Source organism: Sorex araneus, chromosome 1 (genome assembly GCF_027595985.1).
Source record: "Sorex araneus isolate mSorAra2 chromosome 1, mSorAra2.pri, whole genome shotgun sequence".
Taxonomy (NCBI): Eukaryota; Metazoa; Chordata; class Mammalia; order Eulipotyphla; family Soricidae; genus Sorex; species Sorex araneus.
In genome coordinates, this window is record NC_073302.1 from 333,723,948 (window position 1) to 333,744,137 (window position 20,190).

The window sequence follows — 20,190 nt, forward strand, 5'->3', positions numbered from 1 at the left end:
ATCACAAAATATTTCTTGCATTATCAATTCAGATAAAGATGAATAAAAATGTCTTCCTCATGAGGAAACAAATTAATGTTTAAAACTTGTTTCAGAGACTAGAGTGACAGTACAGTAAGCAGGGTGATTTGCCCTGTACACAGTCAATCTGAGTGACCGCTGGCATCCCATATGGTCCTCTAAACCTGCTAGGAGTGATTTCTGCGTGTAGAGCCAGGAGTAATCACCTTTGACAATTGCTGGTGTGGAGCAAAAACCAAAGATAAACAAAACAAAAACAAATCAGCTTGTTTCATCTTTGAAGTAAAAAGTTATGTTCAAATATCTTTGCAATTTAAGAGAATACTTGAAAATCAGTCAATGACAAGCTTTACAATACTTGAAAAAAATTAAAAGGTCAGTTCTACTGGTAACATTCTAGAATAAACATTTGGGGGCGAAATTCAGCTTATTTTACTAGAACACAGTCACATTAGTTTATGTATTACCTATAACTGCTTTAAAATACACATATAAGTGGCTATGACACAGAATATGGCTTATAAATCTGAACCAATGCCCAGGTATGCAGGACTTGTGACTGAAAACTCAGTGTTCAATGGAACAGGGAATGGGTGGAATTCCCCTACTTTCCCATTTCCCCCGGTACCTTGGCAGTCACCTTCGGAAGAGTGCACAAATGTTGCCAGACCCTGAGTCAGGCTGTTTCATTCGGGACAATCTGGAGGGGGGTGAGTGAGGCCTCTCCCTGCCCCCAACGAAGCCAGCCCCAGCAGCCAAAAACTTCTAGAATTCAACTGCGGCCACGGTCACGACCGCTCTCCACACACTCAGATAAGCCTCACTCAGGAGTGAATCTATTTCTGGACCGTGCGACATCTCATACTTTATACCATTAATATACCAAGAGTAGCATACCACATTTGATTGGGTTTAAAGTAGAAGGCAACCAATCTTAGAGGGAAATATATTTATACATATATTAACAACATGTCGCTAATCTCTTATAGAAGGACTTAATGGCTCCTGGGTGAAACACAACAATCTTCACAGACTTTCCTCTAAGAAACCTTTTTTTCTCAGTTTTAGCAGGTAATTCATAATAAGAATACAAAATAAATTATTTTGGTTCTGCTTTGGGGCAGGGGTTGGGGTTCAGGATGGAAATATGGTGGTCAGATTGGTGTTTGAATATTAAATGTAATCAATTAAAAAAAAAAACGGAGCCAAGGGCTGGATCTTTATAGTCTTTGAGGTCAGATCTAGAGGCTCAAACTCTTAAAGATTAAAAAAAAGATATAGAACATTATAATCACACAGAAGGCCAGCATTTTATACCTATACTGAGTGATCCCCAAGCAAATCTGGGAGTGATCCCTGAGCACAAGAGCTGGGAATAGCCCAGATGTATGGCCAGGATAGTCCAAGAAAACAAAGTAAAGTAAAACAATCTAATAATCTTATTCGAGAAAATAGTCTTAAAGCAGTAATTGTTTAGATCTGAGGACTTTGGGTGATGATATCCCTTTGGTCACTATTAAAATATCATATACTGTTCTCTACTTTCAGAGGATGTGCAATGTCATTGCACAGAAACTTGAACTTAAATTTCACTAACGTAAGATTGATACTCAATAGCTTTTATACTTACAGATGTTCTTCAAGCTTCTTCTTTAGAAGAACTGACTGAAAATGAAAATAAGAAGTTGATTAGTAAACATCAACTAGTTAAGAGTACTGAGTGTGGGGCTGGAGCAATAGCATAGCGGGTAGGGCATCTGCATTGTATGCAGCTGACCTGGGTTTGATTCCCAGCATCCCATATGGTCCCCTGAGCACTACCAGGCATAACTGCTGAGTGCATGAGCCAGAATTAACCCCTGTGCATTGCCAGGTGTGACCCCCCCAAAAAAAGCAAAAAAAAAAAAACAAAAACAAAAACAAAAAAAGGAAAAAAAAAAGAGTACTAAGTGTGGTCCCCAAACAAAAACAATAGTCAAAAATAAAATCAAGAATACAATAATAACTAGGGCTGGAGTGATAGTACAGTGGGTAGAGTGTTTGCCTTGCATGCAGCCGACCTGGGTTTGATTCCCAGCATCCCATATGGTCCCCTGAGCACTGCCAGGAGTAATTCCTGAGTGCGAAGCTAGGAGTAATCCCTGTGCATTGCTGCGTGTGACCCAAAAAGAAAAAAAAAAAAGACTAACTCTGGGTGAGTCCTCAGTAGTTCTTTGGTTAAAGAATACAAAACACAAAATGTACTAAAGCTCATTTCTCTTTGATGAGAGAAATTAGTATAAAATACCCCAAGACAAAAATACCTAAATCTCTAGTTACAGTAAGGGAAATAAAGTCACTTGTGTTAAGTCTAGATTCAATAAAAAATATTACCCACAGGACTGGAGCAATATTTAGTGGGTACGAGCTTACTTTGCACATGGTCAACCCAGGTTTGATCTCTGACACCCCAGATGGTCCCCCAAGAACTTCCAGCAGTGATCTCTGAGTGAAGATCCAGAGTAAGGCCTGAGCACTGCTGGGTGAAGCTCCCAAACAATAAATGAAACAAAAAATTACCCTGAGATACTTCTAATTTACTATATTATTTTTCTTATAGTTTGGCTCAAATTCCACAAATACTATCAGAAATGTATAAATATGCACAGGTTGTAAATAATTTAGATAGTAATAGGAAAATGTGAAAGACAGTATGTATATGTACAGAATTTAGTATGTTGGAGAACTTTATTAAAAAAAAAAAGTTCCCAGAAAAATCAGATCAGAATTGACATGATTTTCAAAATAGATGTAAGTAAATAATGCCATTCTTGGGGCCAGAGTGATAGCACAGAGAGTAACTACCCACTGTACTATCACTCCAGCCCTAGTTATTATTGTATTCTTGATTTTATTTTTGACTATTGTTTTTGTTTGGGGACCACACTTAGTACTCTTTTTTTTTTCCTTTTTTTGTTTGCAAAGCCCCTGCTTTGCAAACGACTGACCAGGTTTGATGCCCACCATCCTTTATGGTCATCCCAGTGGTCAGGAGTGATTCCTGAGCACTGCTAGTGTGACCACCCAAACCAAAAATTAACCCCAAAGAAACAAATAGCGTCATTCTAAAGAGGCCCACTGGGTTTCATAACTAAGTTTATGCTTAAACTTGTACTTCCATTTATAGCCTTATATAATAAATAACCACCCAATCAATAACAGCAAGGTGTGAACAACAACCTTCTCACATCAAGTTCATAGATTTTAAAGTCTCTTTATTCACAGAGATTTCCATAATGGTCATAGCTCTGTGGTATTTCAAATTCTGTACATACTAAATTCTGTCCATATGTTGACTAGCTATATGAGAGGATCACATGTCGTCTATGACCATTTCCCCAAAATATAAACAGTAATAACCCTTCTTTCTAGGATAGCCTACTACTTCCTTAGTGCAGAAGGTAACTGAAAATACTTTTCATATATTTCAACTTTAATTCCTGTCACACCCTAAGATTAACTTTGACTTGGGATAGTTAAAAGGTACTTGATGATGGTGTCACACAGCAGGTACTGCATTAAGGCATGCCATAGTCTCAGTCTCATGGCAACCTATGAATTTGGAAATAAGATCGGACTTCCTAATTAGCAGAGGAAGGTGTGACAGGGAGTCATTTAGTGGTCCTCAGTGGCAATGCCCTCGTCTGCTCGTTTAGGCATAGTCTCCCCTACCATGCTCCCTCTTCACACTTTACTCCCTCTCCTGTGAAGAATGCTACAATCATAGTGTACGGTGAGATGAAGCTAGTTACAGTGAAAGGAAACTAGCTTCAAATAACTTATAAAAATGAGGTAAAACAGGAATGGCTGGGGAAAAAAACTAGCAGAATTCTTTTTAGTTTAAGTTCTTGATATCCTCTTAATATATTAATAAAAAAGAAAATATAAGTCAAATATTACTGGTAAAATTCATTTCATGTAAGATTCCCATTAAATTACAATGCCATCAATTATGATGGCAGGTAATATAGATATAAAACTGCTCTATATATAGAAATTAACAGGAAGCAATACTTACTATAGCCTTGAGCAGAAACCATGCCAAGAGATAGAGAAGACATATTAGTATGAAGCAAACACAGCAGCCAATAGAAGGAACGATTTAGTAATTCATAAACAGAAGTAAGAGATATAATTTTTTTAATGTACATTTTTCTTTCTTCTATGATCTCCTCAATATGTCTTGTTCTCTGGAGTTTTATACACTGTGGCTAGCTCAAATTATCCATATCACTGGACATAATAATGCTTTTCTTTTTCCATGCTAAAAATAAATGACATAAAAATAATAAAAATATGCAACCCATAGAATTTTGACTTAAGGACATGAAAGGATTATACTTTTGATAATAGAAATATGAAGAAATTATGTTGTTTTTCTGTGGGAGCAATTTGATTTGGTAGGTTGTCCCCTATATTTCACATATACCTGAGATCCAATAGTGCAGGTTAGTGAAAGACAAAAAACAAACATGTCAAAAATTTGCTGGGGAAAGAAGTATGTATCTTATATCAACACTATTTCTCTCAACCATTCCAAGGCACATCTTCAGAATAAGTAGTTTTGAGACTATCACTAATAATTTAGATAAAGACATCTCATTGGCAACCAGGTTGTCTAGTAAATTGACTAATTGATACAAGGAGCACTTTATAAAACTGACATCTAACTCCTGATATACATGTTTTAAAGTAATGGCACAGGGACTGGGGAAGTAGCTCAAAGAATTGGAGAGCATTTGCCTTGCATGTGAGGTCCCAAGTTTGACCTCTGGAACCTTGTAGCTCCCCAAACGGCAGCAGGTCAAGTCCTGGTGGCTCTGAGTAGTGCCCCAACCCTGAAGGGCAGGAGCAGCACTGCAGCCAGGCAGTGGACGTTGGCCGGAGCCCCAGGGTACCCCAAGTACTGTTTGGGAGGGCCCCCTCCAAAGGATAAAGTGCAGGAGAAGAGCATATTCAATTAGATTTGAAGGTTGGAGAGACAGTCCAGGGCTTGCTTGCTTTGCTGCTACTGAATCTCTCAGACAGGGTTCTTAATCTATTACTATGCTAATGGTGGATTTGCTTTGCCTCACTGTGATTTAGTGTTCTGTATAAAAGCATGCTTAAAAAGTAAACTGTGAAATCCCAACAATTCACTTTATTAAGTTAATTACTCTTTAATTAAAATGTTTAGGGGAGTTGTGGGACTGGAGCGATGGCACAGCAGGTAGGGTGTTTGCTTTGTACACGGCCCACCCGGGTTTGATTTTTCTGTTCCTCTCGGAGAGCCTGGAAAGCTACTGAGAGTATCCCGCCCGCATGGCAGAGCCTGGCAAGCTACCCATGGCGTATTCAATATGCCAAAAACAGTAACAACAAGTCTCACAATGGTGACGTTACTGGTGCCCGCTCGAGCAAATCGAATGAACAATGGGACGACAGTGCAGTGCAGTGCAGTGCAGTGCAGGGAGAGTTGTGATTCACACCTGCTGGTGCTGGAAAGCAAGACCCTCCACCCTATCCTCTTTCTCTAGCACCATGCATCTCACTAGCAATACATAACTCCGACTGGCTGAAGATCCGTCAGTCAAGTTTAGGCTTCTCCATCATTACACTCTCTTTGAGTGTTTTCATAGTTGTAACTCTACTGTAAATGGCTCAATAGATATAAGGAATTTGAAACAGATTCATTCGTACTTTCATCACAAGCACTGTGATAGATGGTGACCATGAAGAGAGGAGAGAAGAGATCAAGTATCTGGTTTAACACATCTGTTCCGTCTTTATTTTCGTCTTATTTACAAGCTCTGCCATTACCAGGGCTAAGAGAGATAAATGGAAAGCTAAGGGAACTTACAAAAAAAGACAGTGACGTTATATTTGAGGAAGGGTCTAAGTAAGAGGAATTGAGAAATGAGAAGATGGCTGTACCCTAACGATGACATTCTTTCTTTTTCCTTCTCTTTTTTTTCCTTTTTGGGCAACTATAACCAGCAGTGCTTAATCTGGTGACACAGGCCTGATACTTAGGTGCCAGAGGTATGTTGCAAAGGATGGGCTGGAATGCCATGGCTGAATTCAGGGCCTCACCATCCAAGGCACGTATGCTCATGTATGCTCTGCCATGGGCGCGGTCCCCTTGACCCCAGCATTAGCTTTTTAAACACAAACATGCAAATAAAAAATTTCTACTTGAGTATGTTAAATTTGTATCAGTCTTCTCATTCATTGTCAAAAGGTGAAACCCTACACTATGACTAATAAGTTGAACACATTTAAGCCTCAGTTATCTTATAGCCATAAATGAGTTTCTAATTCCCAACAGAAGGAATCAGAAAGACTATTTTGTCTTTTTTGTAAGTGTTAAGAAAAAAGTTTCTTTTTTATAACCTATGTAATTACATATCATTTTTATAGAGGTTAGTCGAACAAAAAAGTTAAAGCTTTTCTCAGCATTCTAAAACCATTAGGCCATGACGGCAGATACATCTTACTTACATCTTCTGCTTTTGAACCTTGATCCTGTAAAGATTTTTGCAATTCTTCGACTTGTGATTGTACTTCCAGAAGTCTTTGATTCACCAGCCTAGAATCAAATGTATATTAATTTTCAAAGTTCTGACTCATTTTGCCATTTTCCTTAGTTTGTTACATGGGTTGGGGAGAACAATTAGCAAAACAGAGAATCTTATTTTAGTAGTAGTACACTCTTCTGAGTTTTCTTTTCATTGCTTGAAATTTCTATAATTTCCAACGTAGTGCACCTGTGATCTTACTGAAATATTTATTTATGCCCATTTAAAATTCATTTCAACATGTTTATTACACTATTTATCAGGCACTTTGGTCAAAAGCTGTTGAAAGATTTCTGCATTTGGGTAAGAGAGAGTACAGTGGTTAGGGAGCTTGCCTTGTAAGCCGGTTTGACCCCAGGCACTGCTTATGTCCCTTGAGTTCTGGAAGGAGTGATTCCTAAGTGCAGAGCCAGGAGAAATACTGAGCACCACTTGTGTGACCCCAAAACCAAAAACAACAAAATAAAAAAGATTTCTGCATTTAAGAAATTAATAAAATATGAGATATATCTACTTGTGTATACAATATACAAAGAATACGAAGAACAGGACCAGAGAAGTAGCTCAAAGGGCTGAGTATATGCAAGTAGGAAGCTCAGGTTCAATCCCTAGTGCCACATGGTCTTTGGAGTAGCACCAGGAACTCAGCACAGTGCAGGGAGTAGCCCCCGAGCATTACCAGACGTGGCTCCCCCAAACAAAAAGCAAACCAAAAAAAGCCAGTACAAAAGGAATAGAAATTACTCCAAAAAACCCAACCGCATATGATTTGTGTGAAATCAGAATCAGTCTGACTTGAATTGAAACTAGAATAAATAAAATCACTGAGAATTCAGCAAGTCCCAAGACACATAGAAAATCAGTAGTGTGTTTGACAATGATCTGACTGAATAAAAAACAGGGGAGAGCATGGTTGGAAATGCCAACAAGTATTTTAAATTTGTTTTCTAATCTGGCATAAATTTGGCTGGAAGTGGAAAAGCCTAGCTAGCTAGCCTTTATCAAAGCCGATAATAGGTTATTCTCATAAGTTCTCTAGGTTATTAAGATACATCACTCAATAGATCAGTTTGGTTCCCCAGGTCTTGGGTATTGCTGAAAGACTGAAAATGTAAAGATGCTCTGACAGTATTATTAGAAAGATCGCCACAATTTGAGAGTGAAAGATGCCGTTACAGAGGTCAGAGAGACTTGCCTTTTTTTGGGGGGGGGGGGGGTCACACTCGGTGTTGTACAGGGGTAACCTGTACAACTACTCCTGGCAGTGCTCAGGGGACCATATGGGATGCTGGGAATTGAACTCGAGTCAGCCACGTGCAAGGCAAACGCCCTACCTACTGTGCTATCGCTCCAGCCCTGAGGCTTGCCTTTTGAGCGTATGGTCTCTCTTGAACACATACTTCTTCTTTTTTTTTTTTTTTTTTTTTTGCTTTTTGGGTCACACCCGGCGATGCACAGGGGTTACTCCTGGCTTTACACTCAGGAATTACTCCCGGCTGTGCTATTGCTCCAGCCCCACATACTTCTTTCTTTCCCATCACATCTTTCAAAAAAGTTTCAATAAAAACTATCTTAAAAAAACAAAAGACAAAACACATATGAAAGACAGGAGGAGGTTACTGCAATGATTACTAAACCTAGAGGTACACTACAATTACTATAAAGTACTAAAATAAAAAGGTAAAAAAAAATACAAGGCCTAAAAACTAATAGGGTTTTGTTTTAGCTCAGTGAATGGTTTACCAAGAAAGGAATACAGAGGGAGTGGGGGGGGGGGGGAGAGAGAGAGAGAGAGAGAGAGAGAGAGAGAGAGAGAGAGAGAGAGAGAGAGAGAGAGAGAGAGAGAACTCGAGCGCACAGGGCTAAGAAACGAGAGTGAAGAAACTCACTTTGTATTTTCTGAAAATGAATTTCTACATGAATCTATCAAAGTGCTAGACAATTTTATCCGAAGCAGAGAGAAATGTGAGTTGAATATGCATATTCAGGTGCCATTTGGAGTTAAATGTAATCAGAATTATAAAACTGACTAGAAAAAAAAAAGAAGAGCTGAACAAGAACAAGGATGGCTCTTGGCTGAATACCAACCAGGGGTATTCAGAAAGCCTGGAGAATAATCAGATTTAGGAAAGCTGTGAAGGGGATGTATCTGGAAAGGAAAAATGTTTGAGAAAGGGAAAATAATACGATAATAAAAGTTGAGAGATGTGAAAGATGAAGTCTTTCCCACAAGAAAGATCATCGCTTAAATACTTGGTTATTTAATAATTGGATAGCAATAAATACTTTGAAGAAACTGTAATAGGAATAGCCACACCACCCAATTAACAATAAAATAGGGTAAGATATGTGTATAAATAGTCAAAAAGTTCAACACACATGCACATCTTTCTCCTTCAACATGGTTTTGGTATGCCTGCCAGACCTGGCTGTGGCACGTCAGGGAGGACATCCTGCTGCACTTCTGGGCACCATTAAGGGCAGTGTGCTGCTGGCACCGGGCAGGCAGGTGCTGGGAGCATGAACTGGACTGCTGGGCACTGTAAAGGCAGTACTGCTGGCACCGGGCAGGCGGGTACTGGAGCATGAACTACAATGCTGGGCACCTTAATTAAGGGCAGTGTGCTGCTGGCACAGGCAGGCAGGTACTGGGAGCACGAACTGCAGTGCTGGGTACACCGTAAGGGCAGTGCTGTTGGCACCGGGCAGGCGGGTGTTGAGAGCATGAACTGCACTGCTGGGCACTACAGGGGCAGTGCTGCTGGCACCAGGCAGGCAGATGCTGGGAGTATGAACTGAACTACTGGCCGCATGCCTGTAAAGCAAGTGCTATACCACTGATCTATGCCTGGGTCCCAATAACTTTTAAAAAAAATTAATAAATAACAAGAAATCTTTTATTTATTTAGCTTTTTGGGCCACACTGGTGATACTCAGGGGTTACTCCTGGCAGGGCTTGAGGACCATGTCAGGTCTTAGGGATTGAACCTGGGTTGGCCTCACGCAAAGCAAGTGTCCTACTCCCTGGAGCAGCACTCCAGCCCCCAAAACAAGAAATCTTAGAATAAAGTTTCCAAATTCTTATCACAGCAAATATTAAAAAAAAAAAAAAAAAAGAAATCCAAGACAGTAGCTGATGTTTCTCACAGCAAGGAACAGAAAACCTAGACGTTTTTTCAATAGTAAAAGAATTGTCTCAAAAGTCATATTCAGGGGTCGGAGCGATAGTGTAGTGGTAGGGTGTTTGCCTTGCATGTGACCGACGGGGTTCAATCCCTGTCATCTCATATGATTCTCTGAGTACTTTCAAGAATAATTCCTGAGCGCAGAGCCAGGAGTAACTCCTAAGCAAAGGTCAGGTGTGGCTACCTGCCACAACAAAAAGGACATATTCAATATGGAGATGAGGTATAGAAAAATATTACTGGTGACACAAGTCTGTTCAATATTTTTGGAGAGCAATATAGAATTACAGATACTTCTCAAACTATCAAACTATAACAAACTATTTATTTCAAGTACATATCTTTCTTAGCCATTGCTGACATGATACAGTTAACAAACATTGGAAGTCTTTTAGGCTGAAATCACTGTAAATACCATAAAACAGTCTATTCCAAGGAGCTCCTGGGAATAGGGAGACTAAGTTAAATGCCCAGGACTGGAAAAGGGATAAATGAACATAGTAATACAATTATTTTAAGTATGAAACTATATAAAGGGATGTAAAATGCACACACACATATAAAGTTATCTACAAAGTAAGTGAGAAGTATAATTCCCATCTCATGGAATTTTATAATCCCATCTCAGGATTATAGTGATAAAATACAGTGTATTCAGTACAGTACAAAGCAGAACTCTATGAATGTGATTTGCTTCTACCTTCTTTGTATCCCATTCAGGAGTGTAAATAACATTTTGTTCTTGTTTTAATTCTTTTATTATTTTTGGGCCTCACCGAGCAGTGCTCAGGGGCAATTCTTGGCTCTGTGCTCAAGAGTGACCCTTGTGGTGTTGAGGGGGTCCCAGGGATTAAACTGGTTGTGGTCACATGCAAGGCAAACACCTTATTTCCAGTACTAACTCTCAGAGTATACTTAGTATTTTAACCAAAATCTATTTATAGTTCATGGTCAAGGTCATGGTACATAAAATTAGGATGAGTTCAGGTTCGTGACATACTTTGAGAAGAAAGAGAAAAAGACCAGCATATGCTGAGAAATTTGTCTTTTAACCTTTTATTGAGGGTCAGAAAGTTATTAAAGGCATATTTGGGAAAGTAACTGGAAGGACTTTGGAAGTTCATTACAAACCTTGCCTTTAAAAATATCAGGGACCCACTAGGGATGGGAGATTAGGGCTGAAAATAGACTATAGACTGACTGTGATGCCTACTTAATACCTCTGTAACAAACCACAACATCCAAAAAAGAGAGAGCGAGCAAATGGGAATGCCCTGCTACAGAGGCAGGGTGGGGTGAAGGGGACAGGGTTGGGGTGGTGGGAGGGATGCTGGGACCATTAGTGGTGGAAAATGGGCACTGGTGGAGGGATGGGTACTCGATCATTGTATGACTGAAATGCAAGCATGAAAATCTGTAAATCTGTAACTTTGTTTCACGGAGATTCACTAATAAATATATATATATACATATATATTATACATACATACATATATATATGTATATATGTATATATATATCAGGGACCAGGGCTGGAGCAATAATACAGTGGGTAAGGCATTTGCCTTGCACGTGGCCGACCTGGGTTTGATTCTCAGCATCCCCTAAGGTCCCCTAAGCACTGCCACAGGTAATTCCTGAGTGCAGAGTCAGGAGTAACCCCTGTGCATCGCTGGGTGTGACCCCCCAAAAAATACAAAAAAATCAGGGACCAGATAGTATAGCAGGTAGGGCACTTGCCTTACTTGGGTTCAATTCCCTGCATCATAGGGAATCCCCTGAGACCCACCAGAAGTGATCTCTGAGCGCAGAGCCAGGAGTAAGCCCTGGCCATCACTGGGTGTGGCCGAAAAGCAAAACCAAGTAAGGAAAATAAATAAAACATAAAAAGATAACATCAGATGGTCAGCAAGCTGCATTTAAAGCTAGGGTACCATGTGGGGTGCCAGAGTTTGAACCAAGGTAGGCTGCATGTAAGATAAGTGTACTCCCCACTATACTATCTCTCCACTCAAGATTTCTTTTATAATTCTCTAGTTTTAGTCAATAGAAAAGGAAAATGGCAGGGTATTGGCATTAATTTGCTTAAAAAGAAAAGGGACTAGAACATATTTACAGAAACTGATTTTTCTGAAATCTAACTGACTTCCTTTTTAAAATTAAGTGGAATGTTTCATTTCAAATCTGACGGACCTAAAATCCAGGGAAAAAGAGAGAGAACTTGTTACTATTTGCTATTATTCCTACCTGTTTTCTGTCTCCAGTTCATTTTTGCGTAGATTTGCATCATCTAGGAGGCTCTGCAATAAGGCAATCTTTTCATTGTCTGAACCCTCTTGGTTAATTTTTAGCATCCTATTCTCATGCTGAAGACGAATAAGTTTCTCCCTGGATAAGCAAAGCAAACACTGTTCATCTGGTATATTATCAATACGATACAGCTACTAACACCCAACCATGCACAGTAACAGAGTTAACACACAGAATATAAACAAAAATCAAAAGAGCCTGCAAAAATTCAGCTCTTTTGTAAAAATTAGATATTATATTTCATATTTTACATGTATGCTTTTAAAATAATTGTTTATCAACTGGCCTAGATTCCAAGCCACAGAAACATAAAAAATATTTTCATATTTTAATATATTTAAATATATTAAAGAAATATTTAATATTTTAAAAGTTGTTTATCATAATATGAGACTGACACCCAATGACAGTAGACACAGGGCCAGGAATACTGCTCCATAGTTGGAAGCCTGTCTCATAAGCTGGGGGAGAAGGTAGCTGGAATAGAAAAGGGATCACTAAGACAAAGATGGTTGGAAGAATCATTCGGGATGGGAGGTGAGTGCTAAAAGTAGATAAAGGACCAAACATGATGGCCTATCAGTATCTGTACTGCAATCATAATGCCCAAAACAGAGAGTATGGGGGAAACTGTCTGTCGTGGAGGAAGGGGGAGGGTTGGAAAGGGGGGGTATACTGGGGGCATTGGTGGTGGAGAATGGGCACTGGTGGAGGGATGGGTGTTTGATCATTGTATGACTGAAATTCAAACATGAAGGCTTGTGACTGTATATCATGGTGATACAATTAAAAAAATAAACTGATAAATAAAAAATAAACTAAAAAATAAACTGATAAACTAATAAATTGATAAACTAGTTGTTTATCAATTAGTCTAGATTCCAAGCCACAAGAACATGAAGAAATATTTACTACTCAGTAAATATTTGAAAAAAAAAAAGGATTGGATTTTAAGGTGAAAATACTTCAAATATTATTTACAATAAGTGCGATTTCAAAATTTTACATTTTAGATTTAAGTATTTTTGCTACGAAAGCATTCAAATATTTGTTCTTCGAGTATCCTCCAAAAACATAATTGATAAAGATATGCTCTTATATTAACAATCATCTGATGACAAAACATTATATTTAATGAATTCCTTCAGTAGATACCATCTGACCATTCCTTTAGATAATGGATATAACCTAAGTTAAAGTCAACATTGTGGATATATTTATTATCTGTTCCAAGTTAAGAAACAAAATACTAACTTCTAACTGCTATCAATAATACTGGGTCTCAGAAGGTAACTGTATTCTTGCAAAACGTGAAATTATTTGAAGCAAGTTAATGAACTACATTCTTGGAGGCTCTTTGTGATATGTCAAAGTTTACACTGATAAAAATTAAAAGCAAGAGACACATGAAACTTCCTACACTTATGGCAATGATGGTATTACTGAGTATTAATTTATATAAAACATAACTAAGTTGTACTTGTTGAAGGCATACCTGTGAAGATATAATCTAAGTTAGTCATGGTCATCTTTAAAGGAATATATTACTATCAGATACTAGAATCTGCTTTTCATAGAAAAAGAAAAAACAAAATACACACCCACGAAACTGTTCTTACTTTGTCAACACCATCTATCTTAAAATGTACATTTACTTACACTACTGAAAATATGAAAGTCAATATTGTGGATATATTCATTATCTGTTCCAAGTTAAGAAACAAAATACTAACTTCTAACTGCTATCATTAATAATGGGTCTTGGGATTGCACTCATTTGTGGAATATAAAGTAACAGAATGGGAGACTAACACCCAGGAACAGTAGAGATAAGTACCAGGAGGATTACTCCACAGTTTAGAAGCTGGGGGAAAAGGCAGCTCATATAGAGAAGGGACCACCAAGTAAAGGGTGCTAGGAGGGTCTGTTCGGGATGGCAGATGCGGGCTGAAAGTAGATTATAGACCGAACATGATGGCCACTTGATACCTCTACTGCAAACCACAACACCCAAAAGGAGACAGAGAGCAAAAGGGAATGCCCTGCCACAGAGGCGGGGTGGGATTGGGGGAGGATGGGGTGGGGGTGGTGGGAGGGATGCTGGGACCATTGGTGGTGGAAAATGGGCACTGGTGGAGGGATGGGCACTCAACCATTATATGACTAAAACGCAAGTACGAAAGTTTATAAGTCTGTAACTGTATCTTACGGCGATTCACTAATAAAAAATTAAATGAAAAATACTGGGTCTTGGAAGCTAAGTATTGGGAGATAAAAATGGCTTCACAATTTTAAATACAAAGTGCGACATGCTCACTATAGAACAAAGACTAAAAAAACAATAATACAAACTGTCAACCCTATAATATAAAATTATTGGTGATTAAAAAAAGCTCTCAAAAGAATTGTTGAAATATAATTACCTATTCTTATGCATATATAAATACAGGCAAACATCTAAAATAGTGGCTCAATAGTGCATATTACATTCGTGTCACTATTTACACTTAAATGTTCCCAATCTTTTCATATAATTATTATGCTTTCATATATGTATTTTTGTTTTTAGGTCACACCTGATGATACTCAGGGGTTACTCCTGGCTCTACACTCAATAATTGTTCCTGGTGGATTTGGGGAACCATATGGGATGCTGGAGATTGAACCTGGGTCTGCCAGATGCAAGGCAAGTGCCCTAACTGCTGTACTATCACTCTGGACCCTATACTTTAATATTTCAAATGACATGTTAAAATACAGAGATGACGGGGGAAGGGTGATGCGTGCTGAATGTAGACTAGAGACTGAACACAATGGCCACTCAACACCTTAATTGCAAACCACAACAGCTAATTAGAGAGAGAGAACAAAAGGGAATATCCTGCCACAGTGGCAGGGTGGGGTGGGGGGGGATGGAACTGGGGGGGGGGTGGGAGGGATGCTGGGTTAATTTGTGGTGGAGAATGGGCACTGGTGAAGGGATGGGTTCTCGAACTTTGTACGAGGGAAACATGAGCACGAAAATGTATAAATCTGTAACTGTACCCTCACAGTGATTCACTAATTAAAAAATAAATTAATTAAAAAAATAAAATAAAATACAGAGATGAACTGTTAATGTCTAAGTATTGGGCATTTAAACTATCAGCATATTTTTTGCTACAACATTTATGTCCTTGATTATTCCTTACTTTTATTAATATGTACATTATTTTTAATTGCTAGAAAAAAATTGGGGGGAGGTCAAAGGTAGGCACATTTTTGGACAATACACACATTAGCCAAACTGCTCAAAAGTGCATCACTTAAAATATTTTACTCTTAGCTGATGAAGTTTTCAATTTCTCCAAATCTTAAGCATCAGAGAAAATGATCTGAAATCAATTTTTGCAAATTTGATAAACAAATGTCATTATGAATTAAGAAAACTGATCTATTATTTATGACACATGTCACAAAAATTTCAAAAAATTTTCCATATTAAAATCTTTGTAACAGTTTTAAACCTAGCATATTTTAGTAGCATTTTTTAACCTAGAGCATATTTAGTATTGAGTCCTAGTTAAGAATAAAATATTTATTCAATCATTTGTCCCCTTTCTATTGTTGCCATTGAGATGACTAGGGATTGTAGACTCCTAGCTTGGTACTTACCAAGGCACACACTCTTAGTTGTGATACTTGGATACAGTTAGTTGGGTGTACTCAAGATCACACACTATGCTGTGCCAGCCCGAGTGCACTCAGCATGTGGGCAGTGTCCAGGGCAGAACTCAGAACCTGCCATCTGAAAGGCAAGTGCTCTACCAACTGAGCTCTCCTTGGGAACAGTTTGTTGAATCTTATTTTATTTCTTCAATGTTAAGAACCAAGTAAATGATAAAAAAGATTCCTAAGAAATTGTTTTTGAAGGCTGGAGAGATAGTATACTTGCCATGCATATGGCCAACCTGGATTTGAACCCCGGTAGCCCATAGGTCCCTTGAGCCCCGCCATGAGTGATCCCTGAGTTCAGAGCCCATAGTAAGCTCTGGGTACTACTGAGTGTGGCCCCAAAGTCTACCCCCCTGCCCAAATTTGCTTTTTTTTGCAAATAACCACTTTATAAGTTAAGTAACCAGAAATTAGACTGGTTAATTCACCAGTCTAATTTATAAAGTACCAACTGGGGATCAGGGACATAGCTGAAGTGGTAAAGCATAAGCCAGGAATGTGCCAGGCCCTGGCACACATCCTGGAGTCATGGCTCCTGGGATTAGTAACAAAAAGACGAAAGATACAGATAATGTTCTTAGAGTTGCTTTTTTCTTGTTTATTCTCAGTAAGCAACTTCCAACAAGAATACAATTATCTTCACTTATTCAACACGTACTGCATACTGAGGCTTTTACAATTTAATATTGTTATTTTTGGTTTTAAGGCAACATATGGTGCTCAGGGCTTACTCTTGCTTTGCACTCAGGAATCACTCCTTGTAATGCTCGTGAGACCATATGGGATGCTGGGGATTGAACCTGAGTCAACTGCGTACTAGGCAAACACCCTACCTGCTGTATTATTGCCCAGCTTATGAAACTCCTATACAACTATTACTTTAATAGTTTAACAGATAATGAAACTCATACAACTATTACTATTAAGATGAAAGGTACAGATGATGTTTCTAGAGTTGCTTTTTTATTACTCATACAACTATTACTGTTAATAGCTGTATGAGTTTCACAAACTCAAACTATTAATAGAATTTTATAAACTATTTTTAGAATTTTATAAAGTATCAAGGCTACTATCAAATGTAAGAAGAGCAAATAGGCCCAAATAAGGCAAAAATAATATTCAGGATTAATCATTCTCCTTCTGCTGAACACTTTGTGCCACTTCACAAATTTTTCACTCTTATACATATCTAAAGCAAGTATGTATTTAAAAAAGTGGAACTTTAAGAACACTATGACTTAAAAAATATAAAGTACTATACAGGGGAAAGTAGAACATAGGGTAACAGTTCTTTTTCAATTGCTTTGGATTTTTCCCATGTCAATTCCTGGACTCATGGAAAATGATCATTTTTGTTTCGGCATCAGTGGCTTACTTAGTGGAGTCTGCGGAAGATGCAAAGCATTGGTATACCAGGTACTGAGTATGCATGGAACAACAGTGTTCCCACACTGCTGAAGACTAAGTCTCAGCTGAGCCAACTGAAGAAAGCCTCTAACAGTCAAAAGCAGAAAAACAGTTTCTATAAAATAAGAATGTTGAATTCATGTAGAATATGCTAGTGATACAAGAGTTTATACTGTAGAGGAATAAGTTTTCTCTGGAATACTGTGCATTGTTGTTATACCCTTACCTGATTTCAGGTGTGACAATCTCTGCTGCCAGACTATCTGAAGATTCCTGGCTACCCAGAGGCATGAGCCCTGTGAATACAAAATATGAAAGCAAGGTTATGAGCATTAATTTTAAAGGTAAAACTGCTCAAAGTAAAATACAATGTCACAGTTGCCTTGTCTTAGTATTCATTCATTCATTCATTCATTCATTCATTCATTCATTCATTTCCCCCTCCGATTTATGGGGTCACTGCTGGTATCTCTTGACTGGGCCGGACAGTTCACTGACAGTCTTCCACAGGCCTGGTGGAACTGTGCTATGTGGGCACAGTGGTGCCAAGTCAAACTCAAGTCTCTGCATACGTGTGGCTCCTGAGCCTTCTCACTAGCCATTTTAAAGCATATTAGTATAGGATCTATTCTCAAAAACATTTTTAACACCCAAATCATAAATTCTGTAACTAGTAAGCAATTCCTTTCTCTTTTGCCATTCCTTTCTCTCTTACGCCCTGGTAATCTATACTTTCTGTTTCTATAAATGTGCCTATTTTACATACTTCATGTAAGTAAAATATAATGTTTTTCCATTAGTATCTGGCTTACTTCATTTAATATTCTGATGACCATTCCTTGTTACATTTTAATGAAGGAATTATCCATTTCTGTGTTGATATAATATTATGATTGTTTCCATCTTTTGATTTCACATAGCTTTTGGGATGGATGTTGGTATAATCTGATTGAGTCCTTACTTTGAATTTTTGGGGGCATATACTTAAAGAATTGTTGAGTCAAATGGCATTTTATGCTAAAGTGATTTGCAAGTGATTTGCAAGAATCACTGAATACTTCAGTGGCTGCTGCAGTTTATAGATGTGTGTGTGTGTGTGTGTGTGTGTGTGTGACTGAAAGCACAGCCAGGGTTGCTCAGAGTGTACTCCTGTGTTTAGTTATCACTCCTGATGGTGCTCAGAGGCTCATGCAATGCTGGGCATCCATCCTCGGTTGGCTACCGTGTAAGGCCAGTGCCTTAATCCCTGCTCTAACTCTCCAGCTCCCATCTGACATGCACCTGGTGCTGTTCAGGAGACCATGTGGTGCTGGAAATTGACGGCAAGCACCATGACTGCTGTATTATCTCTAGATCCTAGTTTATATTCTTATCAGCAATACACAGGAGTCTAATCACAATTTTGTTAGCATTTGCTAAATTCCTTTTCTTCTGTAACAAGTAATCCTAAATGATGTACAATAGTATTTTGCTATGATTTTGAATTTCATTTTTTAATGACTATTAATGTTCATCATCTCTTTATGTGTTTATCAATAATTTGTGTATGTTCCTTAAGGAAATGTTTATTCAACCCCTTCGCGTGGTTGTGAACTATTAAGTTTAGTGTTACTTTGCTGACTTCTCATTAAAAATGGTGTTACAGGGACAGAGCAATAATACAGTGGGGAGGAAATTTGCCTGCACATGGCTGACCCAGGTTTGATTCTCAGCATCCCATATGGTGCCCTGAGCATTTCCAGGAGTGATTTCTAAGTGCAGACCCAGAAGTAAGCTCCGAGACCACCAGGTATGGTCCACCCCCGCCCCCCAAAAAAACCCCACCAAAAATAAATAAAAAAAGAACAGTGTTAATGGGGCGAAGAAATGAACAGAAATTTTCCCAAGGAAGAGATACGAATGGCCAAAAGCACATGAAAAAGTGCTCTACATCACTAATCATCAGGGAGATGCAGATCAAAACAACCATGAGATACCACCTCACACCACAGAGACTGGCACACATCCAAAAGAACAAAAGCAACTGCTGTTGGAGAGGATGTGGGGAGAAAGGGACCCTTCTACACTGCTGGTGGGAATGCCGGCTAGTTCAGCCCTTTCAGAAACAATATGGACGATTCTCAAAAAATTAGATATTGAGCTCTCATTTGACCCAGCAATACCACTGCTGGGAATATATCCCAGAGAAGCAAAAAAGTATAGTCGAAATGACATCTGCACTTATATGTTCATCGCAGCACTGTTTACAATAGCCAGAATCTGGAAAAAACCTGAGTGCCCTAGAACAGATGACTGGTTGAAGAAACTTTGGTACATCTATACAATGGAATACTAGCAGCTGTTAGAAAAAAGGAGATCATGAATTTTGCATATAAGTGGATTGGCATGGAAAGTATCATGCTGAGTGAAATGAGTCAGAAAGAGAGAGACAGACATAGAAAGATTGTACTCATCTGTGGAATATAGAATAACAAAGTAGGAGACTAACACCCAAGAATAGTAGAAATAAGTACCAGGAGGTTGACTCCATGGTTTGGAGGCTGGCCTCACATTCTGGGGAAAGGGCAACTCAGAGAAGGGATCACCAAGTATAATGCGGCCGGAGGCCATGCCGGGGAAGGGTGATGCGGGCTGAATGTGGGCTAGAGACTAAACACAGTGGTCACTCAACAACTTTATTGCAAACCACAACAGCTAATTAGAGAGAGAGAACAGAAGGGAATACCCTGCCACAGTGGCAGGGTGGGGTGGGGGGAGATGGGATTGGGGAGGGTAGGAGGGATGCTGGGTTTACTGGTGGTGGAGAATGGGCACTGGTGAAGGGATGGGTTCTCGAACTTTGTATGAGGGAAACATGAGCACAAAAATGTATAAATCTGTAACTGTACCCTCACAGTGATTCACTAATTAAAAATAAATAAATTAAAAAAAAAAGAAATTAAACATAACATGTT

The 20,190-nt window shown here is 38.7% G+C and overlaps 1 protein-coding gene across 1 annotated transcript in view; it reads right to left on the minus strand.

Annotated features, from left to right (window-relative positions):
• HOOK3 (hook microtubule tethering protein 3) overlaps nucleotides 1-20,190 on the minus strand; it is a 111,522-nt gene that overhangs the window by 26,970 nt on the left and 64,362 nt on the right. Inside the window, exons 14-17 of the mRNA XM_055124675.1 lie at nucleotides 17,463-17,532; nucleotides 12,050-12,190; nucleotides 6,541-6,628; nucleotides 1,652-1,686 (exon numbers count right to left, since the gene is read on the minus strand). Coding sequence (XP_054980650.1) covers nucleotides 1,652-1,686; nucleotides 6,541-6,628; nucleotides 12,050-12,190; nucleotides 17,463-17,532 — 334 coding nt within the window. The remainder of the gene's footprint in view (nucleotides 1-1,651; nucleotides 1,687-6,540; nucleotides 6,629-12,049; nucleotides 12,191-17,462; nucleotides 17,533-20,190) is intronic.